We start from the raw sequence: 20,826 nt of genomic DNA, 5'->3' as shown, positions 1-20,826 counted from the left end.
TCCTGTCCTTCACTATTTCCCAGAATTATTGAATTACCAGGGCTATGTTTTGGTTCCAATGGCAGGAGAGGAGGGCAAAGAAGTAAAAAATTTATGCATGGGATTGACTACAACGATTGATCATGGAATTTAAGCTGGGTTAAGAGATAAGAAAAGACTTCAAAAGGCTGAGGGATAATAAAGGTTGGCAGGTTTCACTGAGTTTGAAGTAATATTATTAGTTAGGTTATTAGAGGTAGTGAGCTAGAAAGATAGGATATAGTGGTCAGGAAATCAAAATTTGGAAGTGTTCACTATTGGTAATGTATGGTCTTGGGGTCTGACCATGGGAGTGAGTGGCTGAGGAAGGGTGGAGGATATAGGGAATTTTGCTGATGACTTGAAAGAATGAAGGAATGTGGGGTTCAAACCTTTCATTCCTTGTTCTCCTTGGAGTCCTCTATCACCTGGAGATCCTGGAGGGCCAGGAGGGCCTGCTTCACATATCTTATCACCTGAGATAAGATAAAGCAATAATAGCAAGCCAATTGTAAAATATCCAGAAGACTCAACAAAAAGAAAGTCTGATAGGCTAGAAAAAAAAGATTTATTTTCAGTTGTTTCTATAATATTAATGATAATTTGAAGAACAAATTTAAATATCAAACAATCACCATAAATCAAAAGTAGAAGCAGCAGAAGACTCTCTTAGTTATCAGAAATACAAGAATGATGCAAACCATCAGATTCACTTATAAATGAAGATAAAACAAATACAACAACAGAACTTAATAGGAGAAAAGTATATAGCTTACTAGGAGGGATGTGAGGGCCGGGAGGGCCAGGGGGGCCGGGAGGGCCAGGAGCCCCAGGCTGTCCATCAAGTCCAGGAGATCCAGGAATGGAAATTCCAGGTGGACCTTCGTCACCTTTCTGTCCCCTTTCCCCAGGAAAGCCAGGGGGTCCAGGAGGACCTATAACTGCAAGTCCTAAGATAAAAACAAATACTCATTAAAGTGATCAAAATGATCTTATTTTACACATATTACTTTGGGTCTCAATGAGACATTAAGTAATGATAAGATCTTCCTTTAATGTATAATATCAGTTATGGTCTTATTTTTTTTATGTATAATACCAGCTATGTTCTTATTTTTTTCTATGAGAATCAACATGTAGAGAAAAGATGGAAAGTCCCAATAATGTAAGTACCAGTTTGAATATAAGAAAGAATAAAGTAGTTTTATTACTTTTGGAGGGCTTCCCTGGTGGCTCAAGTGGTAAAAAAAAAAAAAAAAAAAAATCTGCCCGCAATGTGGGAGACCCAGGTTTGATCCCTGGGTCGGGAAGATCTCCCGGAGAAGGAAATGGCAACCTACTCCAGTATTCTTGCCTGGAGAATCCGATGAACAGAGGAGCCCGGAGGGCCTCAGTCCATGGGGTTGCAAAGAGCTGGACAGGACTGAGCAACTAACACTCACATTACTTTTGGAAACGTACTAGTAACTAACTCTGTACACTTTGACACTATGATTTCTTAATCTCTGAAATACTAGAAAGCCACTGACAGGAGAAGAGGCATCTCAAAGTTCTCAGGTAAACATGGCTCTGTTTCTGGACATTCTTCTGTTCTACTGTCCTTTCCTGCACCACTAACACATTTTTTCATTACTGCAGCTTTATAATGTTTTCAAATCTGGCAAGGAAAATATACTCATCTTTGTTCTTTTGAAAACCATCTTCACTACACTTACAAATTTATTCTTCTAAATAAATTTCAGAACCAGCTTATCAGTTACATTTTAAAAAATCACTGGAATTTTGAATGAGATTTTTATTCAATTCTAATTCAATTAAAATGAATTTTAATTTGAATTTAAAGATTAAATTTTGGTAGAATCACCTGTATATAATACTGAATTCCCACATGAAGTAATAATTACTTGATATATTTTTCCATTTATTTATTAATATTATTTAATAATTTTTTACAAAGTTATGCAAAGAGATCTTACACATCTTTTGTTAGGTTTATTCATGGGTAAATTTGATTGCTAATGTGAATTTTATTGTTGTTACTATTGTTAACTGAATTTTTCTCCTCTTATATGTGTAATTATTTTCTTGCTGGCTTAAAGCAAATTACTTAAATTTGCAACTCATATCTCATATTTGGCTACCTTGCAAACATTAAGTTCTGATAATTCATCATTTGATTCTTTTAGGTTCTCTGAAATACAAGAATGATGCAAAAATTAATTTTTTAATATGGCTTATGAATAACCAAAATGTGGGGTTTTATTGTTTTCCATCCATATACCTCTTTTTTTCTTCCAGACTTAGTGCACTGGCTGGGATCTTTAGTACAAGAACAAATAGCATTGGTGACCCTGGTGACCATTGGTGACCATCTTTATCTTATTCTTGACTTGAATGGGAATACTCCTGATGTTTCACCACAAAGTATATTTCCTGCACAGTCCTGTACTTCCTGTATGAAGTAGACTACGTCATCAAATTGAGATAGTTCCCTTCCAATCTTAGTTTAAGAATTTTTTTCCTTTTAAAAATAAATAGGTATTAAATTTTGACTGTTTTCTTTTTATCTATTGGCCTATTCCTTTTTAATATGTCAATGTAGTCAATTAAAGTAATGTTGAACCATCCTTGTAATCTTAGGGTAAATACTATTCAGTCACAAATATATTATTTAATATACTTCTGAATTGATAATATTTAAGATTGTTATTCCTACATTCATAAATAATATTGAACTATAGTTACTTCCAGTGTATCTCCTTGGTGGTTTGGTATCAACTGTTAAATTGAATTTCCTTTTAAAAAGAATGTTCTGAAACAGTTTTTAAACTATGAGAATTGCCTGCTCAAGAACTTGGTAAAATTCATTTATACAACTCTATAAACCTACCCGCAAAACCAATACTTTTTCAGGGAGACCTTTAACTTTTCAAAATCTTCTATGGCAATTGATCTACTTAGGTGTCCTACTTTCTCAGGGAAATTTTTATTAAATCATGTTTTCTGTTTCATGAAGAATGTATATTTCATCTAGAATTTCAAAAATATTGACAATTTTATAGTTCTCTTATAATTCAAGAATTTTAATTGTATTTTATGGTATCTTTTTTCCTTTACTGATTTTGAGTATTTTCCTGCCTTTATCTTGATCTTACTTTATTTTGACCTTTATCAAGTTTTCCATCTGTTTTGTTTATGCTTCTATTTTAAAGTTTTTATTGGCATATAGTTGACTTACAATGTTGTGTTAGTTTCTGGTAAACAGCAAAGTAAATCAGTTATACATAAACATATATCCACTCTTTTTTAGATTCCTTTTCCATATAAGTAGAGTTCCCTGTGCTATACAGTAGGTTCTTACTAGTTATCTGTTTTTATACGTGTGTGTGTGTGTGTGTGTGTGTGTGTGTGTGTGTGTGTATGTGCGCACACATGCATGCATGTGCTATGTCTCTCAGTTGTGACCAACTCTTAGAGATGCCATGGACTGTAGCCTGCCAGGTTCCTCTGTCCATATATAGTAGTGTGCATATGTCAATCCCAATCTTCCAATCCCCCCACCCCATATCCATAAGTTTGCTTTCTACATCTGTACTTCTATTTCTGTTTTGTAGATAAGTTCATTTGTACCTTTATTTTTTTTTAGATTCCACATATAAGCAGTATCACATGATATCTTTCTCTGTCTGACTTCACTTAGTATGACAATATCTAGGTCCATCCATGTTGCTTCAAATGGCACGTGCTTGTTTTATTTCTTACTATTTTTACAACTTACCTCATTTAAGTTTAGGATCTCTAATTTTGTGATCAATTAAGTGTAAGACTTTTGGCTATATCTAATGAATTTTGATATGGAATTGTTTAGCATTTAGTAATTCATCATCTCCATTTCTGTATCCTCTTTACCTACAGAGCTATTTACAAATGTGTACTTTAATATGAAAATATTTGATGGTTTTTGTTGTTAATTTCTAACTTCATTTTACTGTGGTCACAGAGTATGGCCTGCATATACTTTTTTTTAAATTTATTTTTTATTGAAGGATAATTGCTTTACAGAATTTTGCTGTTTTCTGTCAAACCTCAACATGAATCAGCCATAGGTATACATATATCACCTCCCTGTTGAAACTCCCTCCCATCTCCCTCCTTATCCAACCCCTCTAGGTTGATTCAGAGCCCCTGTTTGAGTTTCCTGAGCCAGACAGCAAATTCCTGTTGGCTATCTATTTTATATATGGTAATGTAAGTTTCCATATTACTCTTTCCATACATCTTACCCTCTCCTCCCCTCCCCCATGTCCATAAGTCTATTCTCTATGTCTGTTTCTCCATTGCTGCCCTGTAAATAAATTCTTCAGTACCATTTTTCTAGATTCCATATATGTGTGTTAGGTATTCATCTTTCTCTTTCTGACTCACTTCACTCTGTATAGTAGGTTCTAGGTTCATCCACCTCATTAGAACTGACTCAAATGCATTCCTTTTTATGGCTGAGTAATATTCCATTGTGTATATATACCACAACTTCTTTACCCATTCACCTGTCGATGGACATCTAGGTTGCCTCCAATGTTCTAGCTATTGTAAATAGTGCTGCAATGAACAATGGGATACATGTGTCTCTTTCAATTTGGGTTTCCTCAGGGTATATGCCCAGGAGTGGAATTGCTGGGTCATCTGGTGGTTTTATTCCTAGTTTTTTAAGGAACCTCCATACTGTCTTCCATAGTGGCTGTATCAATTTACATTCCCACCAACAGTGCAAGAGGGTTCCCTTTTCTCCACACCCTCTCCAGCATTTATTGTTTGTAGACTTTTTGATGAGGGTCATTCTGACCGGTGTGAGGTGATATCTCATTGTAGTTTTGATTTGCATTTCTCTAATAATGAGTGATGTTGAGCACCTTTTCATGTGTTTGTTAGCCATCTGTATGTCATCTTTGGAGAAATGTATGTTTAGGTCTTTTCCCCACTTTCAGATTGGGTTGTTTGTTCTTCTGGTATTGAGTTGTATGAGCTACTTGTACATTTTGGAAATTAATCCTTTCTCAGTTGTTTCATTTGCTATTATTTTCTCCCATTCTGAGGGTTTTCTTTTCACCTTGCTTATAGTTTCCTTTGCTGTGCAAAAGCTTTTAAGTTTAATCAGGTCCCACTTGTTTACTTTTGTTTTATTTCCATTACTCTAGGAGGTGGGTCATAGAGGATCTTGTTTTGATTTATGTCATCAAGTGTTCTGCCTATGTTTTCCTCTAAGGGTTTTATAGTTTCTGGTCTTATATTTAGGTCTTTAATCCATGTTGAGTTTATCTTTGTGCATGGTATTAGGAAGTGTTCTAATTTCATTCTTTCACATGTAGCTGTCCAGTTTTCCCAGCACCATTTATTGAAGGAGCTGTCTTTGACCCATTGTATATTCTTGCCTCCTTTGTCAAAAATAAGGTACTCATCGGTGCATGGGTTTATTTCTGGGCTTTCTATCTTGTTCCCTTGGTCTATATTTCTGTTTTTGTGCCAGGACCACACTGTCTTGATGACTGTAGCTTTGTGCGCATGCTATGCTGTGTGCTAAGTCACTCAGTCATGTCTGACTCTTTGTGACCCCGTGGACTGTAGCCCACCAGGCTCCTCTGTCCATGGGATTCTCCAGGCAAGAACACTGGAGTGGGCTGCCATTTCCTACTCCAGGGGAGGAAATGCTACCAAAAAGCAAGCTGGTTTAGCAATTCTAATACAGTATGAAATAGAATTAAATGCAAAATTGCATTAAAACCAGATATTTCATATGGCTAAATAGACAAATTATACCACAATGATATAAAAGTCATGAAACTTACTCATCTAAAAATATAACCTGAAGTCAGGAAGCTTGATTCCTCCAGCTCCATTCTTCTTTCTCAAGACTGCTTTGGCTATTTGTGGTCTTTTGTGTTTCCATATGAATTGTGAAATTTTTTGTTCTAGTTCTGTGAAAAATGCCATTGGTAATTTGGTAGGGATCGCATTTGGTACTGTAGTCATTTTCACAATATTGATTCTTCCTACCCAGGAACATGGAATACCCCTCCATCTGTTTATGTCATCTTTGATTTCTTTCATTAGTGTCTTATAATTTTCTGTGTACAGTTTTTCCATCTCCTTAGGTAAGTTTATTCCTAGATATTTAATTCTTTTTGTTGCAATGGTGAATGGGATTGATTCCTTAATTGCTCTTTCTGATTTTTCATTGTTAGTATATAGAAATGCAAGTGATTTCTGTGTATTGATTTTGTATTCTGCAACTTTGCTAAATTCACTGATTAGCTCTAGCAATTTTCTGACACTATCTTTAGTATTTTCTATGTACAGTATCCTGAATATACTTTTAAAAGATTTTTTTCTGGTCTAATAGAGTCAATTTCTTGACTACACAATTTCAAAGCTACACAACACAAATGCTTCATGTGTGTTTGAAATGAATGTACATTCTCTGCTGCACAAAATTTTTCTCTCTCCCTCAAAAATACAGCTTTATTGTGTTACTCAAATCATTTATATCCATATTTACATTTCACTTCCTTGATATACTGGGGAATTTCCAATTTATCCCTTGTAGTTTTCACTTTACATATTCAAAGCTATAATTTTAGATGAGTAACTTTCATGACTTTTATACCACTGTGGTATAATTTGTCTATTTATCCACATGAAATATCTGTTTGTAATGCATTTTTGCATTTAATTCTATTTCATACTATATTAGAATTGCTAAACCAGCTTTCTTTTTGGTAGTATTTGCTTAACATTTTTCTCATTGCTTAATTTTCATATTTTCTACATTCTTTTACTTTAGATATGTCTACTGTGCACAGCATATAGATTTTGGTCCAATTTTATTTTAGCTTTTGTTTATTAATCAGTGTTTAGTCCTTTTACATTTATTGAAGTTACTGATTTGTTTTTAACTTCTTCTTGTCAGTTTATGTTTTTCTATTTATTCAGGTTTATCTGTGTCTGTTTTGTCCCAAACCTTACTTGTATTACATAGGTCAATTTTTGGTCATCTTCTTTCTTCAACAAGTAAGTAATATATATTATTTTAATTCTTTTCTAAAATATATATTATTTTAATTCTTTACTATTAAAATATTTAACCTAGGGACTAAACTCTGTATTTTTTGAAAAACTTATATAGTTAATAGTATTTATATTCTCTCCCTCTAACAAGACAATAAACCATATAATTTCACTTCACCATTCTCTCTGTACCTCTACATTCTATGTTAGTAGTATGTACAATTATACTTCCATATTGTTACTTAAAATATTTATGTTATTTTTTATGATCAATATTTATTTAGACTTAAAATACTTTATTAATATCTTTCTTAACCATTGTTTCTTCTATGTTAGTCACCCCCACTCCCAACTTCATCCTGAATTCATTTCCTCCTTCTTGGAGTAAAAGCTCCAGTAACTATTTCAGAGATCTGGAGGTCCTCATATTCACCCTAGGGTGACAGTTTGATGTAATATAGGATCTCAAATTCATAGTTATTTTTCCTTATTACTTTGAAAATGTGCCCCATTAACTTCATCTGACTCTCACTGCTTTGTAAGTGATCTGCTTTGGGTCTCAGACAGTTTTTAAGAACTTCTTTTTATCCTTAAATTCTAAAATGTCCTTACAGTGTGTTTAGGTATGTATTTTGTATTAATTTCGTATTATTATTATTACTTTTGCTTTGTAATTCATAAACATTTTTTACAGGGAAATATGCCTTTTTTAAATAGCTAGAAGTTTTAACCATTAATTTTTCAAATATGCTTCTTGTCCTATTCTCTCTTTGAACTCCTTCATGTTGGATTTTGGGACATCTAGGTTTATCCTCTGTGTGTCTTACATTTTATTTCATACTATCTAACACTTTAAATTTTTTGCTATATCCTTGGAGAATTCCTTATCTGAATTTTCCATACACAGTATGTCTTTGGTCCACTATCTTGAAGATAGAAATCCAAAGGGTATACTTCGAGCAAAAGGGGACCCACAACTTATTCTCTTTCTTCTTGGCAGAAACACTGAGCATCACTCATCTCATCATGTTAACATTTCATTAGGCAAATATTTTTGGTAGAAAATTAACCATAATTTATTAAATACCTATGTGTGACAGATACTGTACAAGATTTTTTTTCAAGTTTTACATGAGAGGTATACTATCACCTCATTTCAGAGAACATCCAAATAAGCATGCTAAACAAGGGCACTGCTCAATTAGCGGCCAAATTAGAAGTGCTCTACTCTACTGTGTATCTTCAATAAGGAAGTGATATAAAATTAGTACTGAGCTCCAAGGTTTTACTGCATAGCAAAATCACCATGGGGATTTCTAGGTAGATGTTTCTGGAATTCTAAGTGGATAGTGCTGTTTACTACATAAAAATACAGTAAATCTTACCTAACTAGGCATCATTAGCACAATGTTTCCTACCATAACAGCATGAAAGGTATAATGATTAATATTTGGGTCACAGTAATGTTTGGTGTAATTTATTAATAACAAAAGAAAGAAATGGTATTTTTTATGGTAAGACGACACTATTAAAGTAATTCTGATTTTTTTTTTAAAGTATACATGAGGAACTTGGAAAGGTTATAGTAAGAGCTGAGGAGTTCCTGTCAATTAAAAAATACTTATGTGTTCTAGTGCCATGCTCACCCTGGAACTAGTATGATAATACTGTATACATGGATTAGTAAAGATACTATAAACACAAGGGTATTAAGTACAGTACAGTCTCATTTACCTGGAGGTCCAGGAAGGCCTGGTGGACCTTGAATTCCAGGAAATCCTCGATCTCCTTTATCTCCAGGCAAGCCAGGTAACCCAATGTTTCCTTTTTCTCCTACAGTTACACCAGTCCCAGGCCTAGGTATTACCTTTATTATGAAAGAAAAAATAAAGGAATTCAAAGAGGAAGAGACTTGTTTTTCTGAAAATAACCTGGTAGGTCCATATGATTACAATGCACCATTTTCACAAAGTGTTCAGATGCAAAATCATTAAGACGACCTTACATAGATTGTGAGCAGCATGCTTCAACAGATTAGAAAATGTTCAATGTCAGTATCAATATTACCATCCACTTTAGCCCCAGGCTTACAGAGTTAGAATTATGTTTGATGTCTCTTATCATCCAAATTCAATTCATTCCAATCACCTAAGCCTGATAATTCTTTGTTAAACAAGTCTCTCCAATTTGTTCCCTTCTTTCCTGTGACAGCTTCTATTCTTACCTCATACTTGGACTAACAGAAACAACTCAGAGCTTTTCCCTTTAAATCCAAATCTATCACTAGGATACACTTCCTCAAAAAGCAATTTTTCTGTGTTACGTTTCGTGTTAGAGCACTCATAATTGCTCATTACTTCTTATTATATATCATGTTACTTTATAGCTTGGACTCTAAACATACTTCTCACTCCCAATACCTCTCTCATGTTTCATGTCCTGTTAGTTCTAGCAATGACTTTTTAGGAGAGTGAAGTCTGATTGTAACCACTTCATGCATCTTGCACATTCCTGCTTTTTCCTTTGAATATGCCATTCTAAATCTCTATAATGCCTTCCCATAATCTTTCTCTTTGTCAACTCATATTTCTTTCTTCTTAAAAAGAAAAAGAAAAGTCATTCTTCCAGGAGGGCTTTATTAATTAAAATTAACTAGCCCTTTCTATCTTCTTAGAACCTCATGCCTAAAGAATTTTATATTAAATAATCTAATATAAAGAGGTTAACTTCATAGAGTTATAAAGGTAAAGTAAGCTTTAGATTTAAGCAACTATCAGTCTGAGATAGAAATTATCACCTACTGGCAATATTCATCCTGGCTCTTTTGGATATAAGAAATATTCAGACAAATGGACATTTGTGGGACCTAGAATTTGGATGGTAGTTCATAGGGGAGCTATTGAACAGGATACACTCTCAAAATTTCTATTTCTTCTGATGCTCATCAAAATTCTATCATCTCATTTTTTAGAAAAATTATTTGTTAGAAAAGTAAAATTCTGATTTGAAAATGAAAGCAAATAAAAATTGTCTTAAGATCTTCTTGAAATATAATACATTCTCATCATTGGATTTGGTAAAGTACCAAGTATCAATATCTGAGACTCACTATGGACAAAAATAATTAAATAAACATTATTCAAATGTCTTATCATATAGGGTTTATGGCACTTGCCCCTTTGCAACTTTAGTGAAGTCTAAAGCCAGGAGTCTTAGAAAATTTCAATGAAAGGAAAATCGATATGTCAACTGCAACAGAGATATTTTATTTTTAATAAGAATGAAAACATATGTGACTGGGATTTCATGATGAATACAAATATGACAGGAAAGTTGTAAACCCCTTAAGTATTCTTTTATAGAGCAGTTTCCTACATTTGTTATGAAGAACCCCTAAAAAGCACACACTCTGGGAAGAAAGAGGTGTGAATCAGACAATTACAAATAGAGAAAATCTATTCAGACCAAATCCATCTTTCTTCTGAGCCCTGCAGGGGAAAGGACCAATCCCTAGTTCCCCAACAGTTTCTTTTTTTGAACCTTTGTAAGCAACACTTGCACCACCTGCTGGTTACTTGAGAAATGATTTGGCAATCATTATGCAAAAAAACCTAATACCATAATTTTGGAGCTTTATTATGGAGAAATAATACACAGGCAGACCAATACAAACACTTTGAGGTCAACCTCACTGAAGTTTTACATGTAAAGACTTTTAAGACAGGAGAAGTTGATAAAGACTTGGAATTTTGGGTTCTATGAGGAAAATGTATGGAGTATATAATTAAGACGCAAAATTTAAAATGCAGTAATAAATTTAATAAATAAAAACTGAAAGAAAAAAAACTTACAAGTCCAGGAGGCCCAGGTGGGCCAGTGTCACCTTTTTGACCCTATTCAACACAATTATACAATAGATTAGTAAAAATCACATGAAAATATCAATTTCCTCAAAAATATAACTGATAATTAAGATTCATAAAGACCCAGAAATCCATAATAAAAAATCTCAAAGAGAAATACAAAATGAGTTAATAAAACACTACTTTGCTAAGCTTAGGAAAACCTGTGCTGTTATGTCAGATTTATAAGCTATATGATGCTGACCAAATCAATTAACTTCTTTGCCTTATATATAGACCAGACTTCTAAGGTATTTCTAGCTGTAACATAGAGAACACACTGAATTAAAAAAATGGTATTTCTAGAATCAGCTAAAATCTTTACCCCTTTCTTACATTTAGCCATGTCTTTTTCAAAAAACTTGTCAGGGGCATAAATTTAGTGTTATTTCCATTAGTGACAGATATTTTAAGGCTGATGAAGTTAACTATCACCAGGAACAGCTAATAAATCATAAATGGTTTGTGACTTTGCTCTTAGAATCTACTGAAAGACAAATTCAGACAAAACTGTTACCCATAACCAGTAGCTACAACAGGTGAAGATCACAGTATTCAACTGCTATCCCACTGGCCATGACCCAAGAATAGGCGGACCTCTCACACCTCTACTTTCATTCGAGATTTATTCATAGAAACCTTTCATCTATCTATAAGCTTCTTTTAATTCAAGGAGATACTCTGTCCTATAACTTCACATACAACTAGAAAAACAAAAGTTTAATCTTTGAGTATTTATTATCTTCCTTTATTCTACTTGTGCCTCTTAAACCAGTCTAGAACTTGGATCTAGTTTAGAGATAAAATCACCATTAATACATTGATATGAATCAGCCATAGATTTACACGTATTCCCCATCCCGACAAAAAAAAATAATAATAATAATAAAAATATATATATATATAAGGAAGGAAAAAAAAAAATAAAAGATTACAGTTGAGTGCCTGTGACTGCAGTAGGAATAGAAGTCTCAGCGTCCCATTCACTAAGCTTCCCCTGAACCCCTCCTGTGGCCCCAAAATATTTCCACTGAATTCTTGTCTCCCTGGATCAGTTTGAGAAGCACAGATAGAGGTTCATTGTTATTGTAGCCTTGAACTGATGGCATATTGTAATTTACTTAAATAAAGTTCCTTCCAATGAATAGTTAAAAAAAAAAAATCACCATTAAAACATGTACCCTCTGGGTACATTCAAGTTTCTAACATGTTCCCGTACCTGCAAAACAAAGCTTTTCATAGAAAGCAATTAAAAACCAGAGAGATTGGAAAAATGGATGTTTTGTGATCTGCTATAAATATGGGAATTGTGGGCTTCATACATTTTTTTCAAAGTCACTTTTAAAATAGGGAACTAAACAAATGACCTCAGTCAGGCTGCATGGCCAAATGAAAAAACAACAGCCAACAACAACAAAAAAAAAACAACAAGGAATTAGTCACGAGCTTCCAGAGAATCTCATTGCCTAGAGAATGGAAATGTCTAGTGGCAACATTCTAAATTCACAGCTATAAACCTTTTTTAGTATGAGAACCTCACTAAAATAGTGCTGAATCCTCTTTCTGGAGAACAAAAGTTTCGCCGATACATGCTCAAAGTAAAGGCATCAGCTTTTAACAATGGAAATGCTAAAGTTAAACAATTCTCCATGTATTTCTATCACATGGACTGTGATTTAGGATAGTGAATGAAAATTTAGGGAATTGGCGTAAGAGAAAAGGGAATAACATCAAAAGATGGATAAAGAAGGTGTAGTTTGAATACAAAAGCTAGTTACTTAGAATTTTCTCATTTATAACTGGGATGAAAAGAATTGTGCTAACCAGAATAAAAGCAGTTCCCTCGACGTTTTAAAATTCTTACCTTTTCTCCATCTCTTCCTGGCTCACCAGGGAAACCAGGATCACCAGGCAAACCCTTTAAAAACACAGAAGACACTGACATCAGCAAAAATGGTGGAGTAAGAACCTCCAAAGCTCCTCTCCTCCATAAACGCACCAAGGACATTGATAAAAATGGTCAATCTTTTTAGAACTCTAGAAATTAAGCAAGGGTTTGCAGCAATCCAGGAAATGTATTTTTTGGGGAAAAAGAGACTAAATCTTGGTAAGAACAAAGTGGTTTGTGGCTCTATTCCCATCACCCTTCCTCAGTTCCACAGCAGCCTTGAAAACCAACAGCTCACAATCAAGGTAAAGACCAGCAGCATAGCAGCAACTGGAAGGAAAAGAACCAGCTTCTTCAAAGCCCCATCCCCACAGAATTGTCATTTCTGGTGGTTCCCAGAATATCCCATTACTTGACCTAATTTTACTTCTCCCAGTGCAAACAGAGAAAAAGCCTTTTCCCTAGGGATATCTGTCAAAAACAGAGGCAATATTGAACATCATGATTGCATAAATCATTGTTTCAAAAGAAGACAGGAACTGAGGTCCTGAATTGGAATCCCCCACTCTGGAGAAGAGAAAGGCTACCCTCTCCAGTATTCTGGCCCAGAGAATTCCATGGACAGTATAGTCCATGGGGTTGCAAAGAGTTGGACACAACTGAGTGACTTTCACTTTCACTTATGCCAGTTTATATGTCTAAGCCATTGGTGAAGCTACAGTTTGTAAGTTGAGGACTGCCTGTTTAGCAAAATTATTTAGAAATCAATTTATCTGATTCTATTGAATATTTACAACTTTCTGTCTTATTAAGAATGCTCCCTTTCCTGCAGAGTAGTCTCCAAATTTCATCAAATTTTCTATCTGTCCTTGAAAACATCTTTTAACATCTATGGTGGATACTCCTGATACTAAGGCTGCCTGAAATAATGTTCCTGGACTTCCATATTTTTACTTGCCTCTTTTTGGGTAATAATTAGAATTATATGTCAAAACTTTAACTGGAAAAAGAAAACTTATGTTCACACAAAACAGAGCATGTGAAGGTTTTTAGCAGTTTATTCATGATGGTCAAAACCAGAAACAACCAAAATACCCTTCAATGAGTAAATGTATAAACCTTGATACTCCATATAGTCATATACTGGTCAGGAATTAAAAGTGAATGAACTACTGATATACAATACAGTGTGTTATACTATGTGAAAGAATTCTGATTCAAAAAGCTGTATACGCTATGACTCCATTTTTATGACACTCTGGAGTCAGCAACATTACAGAGATGGAGAACAGATCAGTTGCTTCAATGGACACTGGGTGAGGGGAGGGGAGGGAATAACTATGAAAGATCATGAGAGAACTTTTGAGAGAGATGGAACTGTTTTTTATTATGGAGATTGTTACACAACTTACATGTTTGTCAAAACACACAGAACTGTGCACCAAAATGGTTCATTTTATTGTATACAAATTATATCTCAATAAATCTGACTTAAAAATCTGTCTTGAAAAACAGAAAAATTTCAAACTCATATTTAAAAGAGATGGAAAGGATAATTTCAATTCATTTAAACTATTTTCAAACCCAAGCCTCTTTGCCATCCTGCTTCTTTACCAACATGTACAAATGTTGCCATTTGGAGGGGAGGGTGGATTTTAAATACTCACTGGAATTCCTGGTTGGCCATTCTCTCCATCTTTGCCTGGTTTACCCTATTTAGGATTCAAGGAAATGTAATAATATAAATTTGTTATTTAGAAATATAAGGTCAAAGGATATAACAAGTTTTCTTCCAGCCTGGGACTCTCTTCAGTAGACTTTCTGGACTTTAATGTTATAATAAATAAATAAATATGTCATTCATGCCATTTTGAGGGAATGAGGCAGGATTTAAGAGGAAAAAATAAAATTATACACATGCACAGTGCATGAGTACATGCGCAAAGACATGTTTAAAATTTTTTGCAAAGAATATTAGAAGCCATAACACTTACTCTTTTGCCAGGCTCTCCTTGCTCACCCTTCTCACCTTTCACACCACCTGGAGGACCCTATACACACAAAAGTAATTTTACATTGGTTCATGGAGTACTATGTGAGATTATCGATTTACATTAAATGATGCTAAAGAATTTTAGGTTACTTACTGGAGGACCACGCATCCCTGGGAGTCCAGGAGGCCCTCGGTCACCAGGAAGTCCCTATGCAGTGGTAGGGAAAAGGAAAGCAATATTAAAACTATTAGTACTGTTAGGAACAATTTTAACTAGCTGAACTACAGACTCATGTACTATAACCAAAGATATTTCAAATTCAAAGTTGAAATCTACTAGGCAAAAAAAAATTTAGAGCCATCTTTGTTTATTTCAGTTAATTTTTAGTGTATGTACAAGCCAAGTTTTGAAGTAAAGAGCAAGAAAGCACTTCAAATGAAAGTATTAATGATTTTTTTAATGATTTTTATTCTTATAAAATATTTTGTAATAATATAATGTTATCTCCTCATCTACTCCAGTGCATGTATGCCAAGTCACTTCTGTCATGTCCAACTCTTTGCGATCCCATGGACTGTAGCCTGCCAGGCTCCTCTGTCCATGGGATTCTCCAAGTATGAATACTGGTGTGGATTGCCAAGGGCATCTTCCTGACCCAGGGATCAAGCCAGGATCTCTTACACCTCCTATATTAGCAGGCAAGTTCTTTACCACTAGTGCCACCTGGGAAGGCCTCCCCCTGCCAAAATATGGAATACTTCACGAATTTGCAGGACATCCTTATGTAGGGGCCATGCTAATCTTCTCTGTATCATTCCAATTTTAGTACATGTGCTGCCGAAGAGAGGTAATTTATCAATAATACCATCTTTCTCCCTGAATATCAGTGAAATGTAGAGAACGTGGTCATCTAAAACAGTGACAATCTATCTTACAATGACTTAATTTTGTACATAAAGGCATTATTCATAATAGCCAAAACTGGGAAAAAAGCCAAGTGTCCATCAACTGATGAATTAATAAACAAAAATGGGGAATACACATGCAAAGGACTATTAACTCAGCCATAAAAAGGAACAAAATACTAATACACACTACAACATAGATGAACTTGAAAAGATTATAATAAAAAAAAAAGAAACGAGAATATCATGTATGATTCCATTTATATAAAATGTCCAAAAATAGGCAAATCTTTGGAGCCAAGAATTAAATCAGTGGTTTAATATAATTAAACTTTCAGGATTTGAAAGTTTAGGGAAAAATATTAAGTGATAACTAATAGGTGTGGGGTTTTGTTCAGGGAGCTCATGAAAATGTTCTAAAATCAGATTGTAGTGATTGTTTGACTATCTTGTGAATGTATTAAATAAACGTAATTGTACACTTTAAATGGGTGAATTTTACAGTATATAGAGTATATCTCAGTCAAGATATTTTAAAATTTTAATTATTTCTAATCCTTGTTCTTTCAAAAAGACTATCACAAATAACTTTATTCCAGCTTGTAATGCATTTTAATGGAATGCCACTTTCATAGCAAGATAGTCATTGATTTCCTCCCTACATACTCACCTGATCTCCTTTCTGAAACTCTACATCGATTGGTCTTTTTTGTTCACTGATCTGTCCAGGTGGCCCAGGGGGGCCCTGAAGACCTTGCTCACCCTGTTTGCAAGATAAAATAAGTAAAGTAATATCTCACAGTTTAAACAGACAATAATATAATATAACATGCAAGCTAATTTAGTTGAAAGAAGCAAAAAGACAAGTTCAAATGACTGTGAAAGAAAAAAACTGAGGGTTGAATAATCAACTTTTTTCTCTACTCACCTTCTCACCCTTGGGTCCCTGGAAATTTAAGCCCATATTCCCCTGAAGAGAGAGATTTGAATTTAAAACCTCATTGACTATGGCAGAAACCAACACACCATTGTAAAGCAATTTTCCTCCAATTAAAAAATAAACAAATTAACTAAAAAACCTCACTGACAATAACAACAACAAAAAAAAATCCACACCAAATAAAAGATGTTAAAGGGAAGAAAATTACCTTTGGTCCTGGAAGTCCTGGTGGGCCAGGAGGGCCCTAAGAGTGAAAGACACAGAAAAAGGAAAAAAGAGTTATATTAATGAGTATATCAAAAATAAGTTGGTTTCATAGAAGTAAGGACTGAAAAAAGTCCTTTAAAATAATATTTCCTGAGGTTTTTTTCTCATTGTTTTCTCGTCAGAGACACATACTTAAATTGATTTTAAAAAACTAGATGATAGTGGTGACTTCTCTTGACAGGCTACAAATGGGTGAGGGAAGAAATGCAAGGATGGGTAGAGGCCGTGGGGTAGCACTCATGCCAAAAATCAATACAAAAATTAATCTCAACAAATATCAAACTTACCATATCAGAATTATGGGTTAAACTTAGGTACCATTAGACAACTGTCCAGTTCTAAAAGGCATGTGTTTACTTCTTTAATGCAATTTGATTTTATATGATATTTGTATATTTGAGAATGTTTTAAGGTTTGAAAAGTTAAACTGGCATTTGTCTGTCCAGGGATGTCACCTCCTGATGTCAACTGATCTATTTATTCACATATTACACCTTGGTAGCATTTCTAAGACGTTGAATCAAGGTTAATTGCAGGGACATTAAGAACAGAGTCAATGTGTTATGTGGTCACAAGAATTAAGGAAATTCAAGGTGTAACAATACACCTAGGGTCGGCCAAGGTTGTAATAGAGTTCGGAAAAAGTATCATGCTCCAAAATCTCATGTTTTGCAAGATATTTACAACTAAAACAAACTAAACAAAGAGGTTTTCTAACCCTCTCCTAAAGATTTCTAAGAAAGCAGAAATTACAATCTTTTTCTGGTAGATCTTCTAGTATTTATCAAACATTATTTCATTATTTCTTTCATTCATGAATAGAGGACCAATGGTCACAAGCAAAAATGTATGGTCTATAAAGGTATAATGAAAACTGTCATTTAAATATATGATAGATGAGAGAAGAGTGGCACATGAAAAATTACTTTGAAGTACAATTTTCTTGCCCTTTTAACAGGGCAACAGTACAGTTCTAAGTTTAAAATATGACTTAAATGAAATTTAAGTATTTCAGGGGTAAAAGTACTTACAATTTATTAGAGTAGAAATATAAGTGACGATACAGGTAGTAAAGTAAGAGAACTGGTTACACATTCAGGGTCTTTATAAGTTTTTGCTTCTTTCCTGGGAAATAAAAATCCTTATCCCATTTCAGAGTGATTCACTACCCTCACCAATCCTACTGTTCTGTCACAGGTCCTTAAGAAATGAAAGCCGATATTTTTGTGTGTGTGTGAATATCTATTTTTATTTCTTTTTAACAGAAAACTGCATCTTGAAGAAACATGTTTCATCAAGTGACTTAAGAATTGCCTTAGAAGACTTCATAAGGTGGCCCCAGAAGTGACTTCAAATCTGACACATCAAGAGTTAACCACCAAGATACTTTATTTTAAATCTTTCCTTTTGTGTACCTCATTCTTTCCATCTATAAAATGGAGTTATTATTTAGCATATATATTATTCACCATAACACTATAGACTCTCCTATATAAGAAAACTTAAGAAAACTAGAGATCAAATTTATTATACTTTCAAGTAGTACAAATAATATTAGTACAACTAATAAAAATAAATGAAAAAAAAATAATATTAGTATTTGTGAAATGAAAGCCAAGGAGGAGAAATGAAATTACAGAAGGAAGCTCACCATCAAACCTGGTGGTCCTGGGGGACCAATTGGCCCTGGTATACCAGGGGGACCAGCTGGGCCCTGTTACAAAGAAAGTAAAGAAAAGGATAAGAAAAAAACTTGTATAAAGAACTAAATGGGTGAAATTTAAGTTTAGTTGCTAGAATTCTGTTCTACAAGTCTATAATTCTGAAGCAGAATTTTAAAACGTAGAATAAAAGGATTGAATGACTATAAAGAAATTCAACTAAACAGAATGAATGCAGTTTTTAGAGAACTTATGTTTTACAGTGGTACACAATAAATATGGGACAAACGTATAGTAAGGAAGTTTTAAAATATGAAGCAATAAAGATGGCCATTTACTGGAGCTTTTATGCTAGAAATGGGAAGGGAAAGCCTCCTAGTTTCAAGGTGGCTTCCCTAATTTTAAAATAAAAATGAATAAAATTAAACACAAAGAGGGAAGTGAGAAAAACTGGGACAAAAGTTAAAGGAATACTATAATGGCTGTGGAGCAAAATTAGGCATCTTAATAAGTTGAAAATTTGACTGCCTTGAAATCTATTAATTTTATATCTGGATACAAATTCTGAGTTATTTTATAATTTAAAAAATCTCCAAACAACCCAAATATCCAACAACAAGGGTTCAGAGAAACAAATTCTAGTATATCAAAAAATGGACTGTAACATGGAAGTGAAACTGAATGAACTGCAGTCATATACAATAATATGGGTGAATCTTAACATATCAAATAGAAAAAGTTGCAGAAAACTACACATACATTTTATATTACTTTAAAAGCTAAATACTCTTGTTTAATGATATATGTGCATGTAATAAAACTACTTTTAAGAAGAAATGGAATGCAGAAGGATGTGACTGCCAAGAAAGGTTGATTGAAAATTACAATGTTCTAGTTCTTAAATACTGCATTGGGTTCATAAGTGCTCATTTGGTAATTATGCTTTATAACCTACATATACTTTGCATGTATTCTGCTATATTTTCAAATATAATACAGTAAAATTTAGAAAAGATTGGTAATACTTAAGAACATATGGATGGGTGATATCAAGTATGTATTAAGGTGATTAATGAAAAAAGTCCCTGACATTGTATCTTAGTGATCAAATACTAGAAAGAAGTGATTTTTATTTTTGGCAAAAGGAGCAATCCTCATGAAATATAAACCTTAAAAAAGTTAATTCCCTAATCTATAAATCCCCAAAAGTTGTTGTCATCTCTGTGTATGTTATGTGTAGGCTGACATGATAATTTTTCTTAAGATTACACTTGACATTCACTATACATATATTTTATTCTTTCAGCCTTCAAAATATGTTAATACGTTATGCATAACTGGTAATGTTATAAATGAATTCTTCAAATACCTTGAATGGGAAACCTGCAATTTTTAATCAGACCATTTACTCCTACTACACTATTGATCTCCACAACACAGAAATAAGACTATATAGAAGGCTGTTTCTGCTGCAAAACTCTGAAACAAAAATTTCCATGGAAACTGGATTTGAAAGGTAAAAGAACAAGCCACACTTCTTAAAAAGCTCCCTGGTCAAGACTGCTTTTATTTTCACATACAACATACCTGCCATGTCTATCAAACCTCAGATGCTAATTTCTATAATGAAAATAGAGAATACTATAAGGCTGAGGATTAAAAAAAAGTGATGCTGTGATCTGATTTAATCAATAGGGCAAAGAAGAAAGTCAGCAGATGCTTACTTGTATTCCAGGAGGACCTGGATATCCTGGATTTCCCTTTGGTCCTGGCAGTGATGACATAATTATACTACCTGGTTCTCCCTAAAAGAAACCATAAGTGGTGATTGTAAGTAATAGTTATGATACAGGAAAGCTGGCCAGAATACAAAAAATGAACTAAGCATTCAATTTGTCACATAAGTGTTCTCAAAGATTTAGGCGACCTCAGTAGTTAAATGAATACATTTACTGTTCAAATGAAAATGAGGAAGTGGGTACAGTACATGGAAGTACAGTCAATTTGTTAAGAACCTATCATACCTTTGGTTACTCATTCATGAAAAACATTAAATATTAATATTTGCCAAGAATTGTGTTAGGCTTTGGATGCTTCGTAGCAAAGAAGATAAAACAAGACACCTGTTCTCACTGTGCTAATAATATACTGGGGAAATTCATATCATAACATGTAAACAAATAAGATGA

General features: G+C 33.8%; 1 protein-coding gene and 1 non-coding gene across 2 annotated transcripts in view; both read right to left on the bottom strand.

The window, feature by feature from the left end:
• COL4A5 (collagen type IV alpha 5 chain) overlaps nt 1-20,826 on the bottom strand; it is a 239,754-nt gene that overhangs the window by 77,710 nt on the left and 141,218 nt on the right. The window contains exons 9-21 of the mRNA XM_061135980.1: nt 20,362-20,442; nt 18,628-18,690; nt 16,918-16,953; nt 16,698-16,739; nt 16,440-16,532; nt 15,018-15,071; nt 14,865-14,921; nt 14,538-14,582; nt 12,847-12,900; nt 10,932-10,973; nt 8,815-8,947; nt 795-968; nt 411-494 (exon numbers count right to left, since the gene is read on the bottom strand). Of these exons, the coding sequence (XP_060991963.1) occupies nt 411-494; nt 795-968; nt 8,815-8,947; nt 10,932-10,973; nt 12,847-12,900; nt 14,538-14,582; nt 14,865-14,921; nt 15,018-15,071; nt 16,440-16,532; nt 16,698-16,739; nt 16,918-16,953; nt 18,628-18,690; nt 20,362-20,442 (958 nt within the window). The remainder of the gene's footprint in view (nt 1-410; nt 495-794; nt 969-8,814; nt 8,948-10,931; nt 10,974-12,846; nt 12,901-14,537; nt 14,583-14,864; nt 14,922-15,017; nt 15,072-16,439; nt 16,533-16,697; nt 16,740-16,917; nt 16,954-18,627; nt 18,691-20,361; nt 20,443-20,826) is intronic.
• Nucleotides 15,608-15,712, bottom strand: LOC133053258 (U6 spliceosomal RNA). The gene has a single exon (XR_009692190.1). It is a non-coding gene; the product is annotated as a U6 spliceosomal RNA (small nuclear RNA).

This window comes from Dama dama, chromosome X (genome assembly GCF_033118175.1).
Source record: "Dama dama isolate Ldn47 chromosome X, ASM3311817v1, whole genome shotgun sequence".
In the NCBI taxonomy this organism is placed as follows: Eukaryota; Metazoa; Chordata; class Mammalia; order Artiodactyla; family Cervidae; genus Dama; species Dama dama.
The sequence above is the reverse complement of the archived record's forward strand: the minus strand, read 5'-3'. Positions and strand labels throughout refer to the sequence as shown.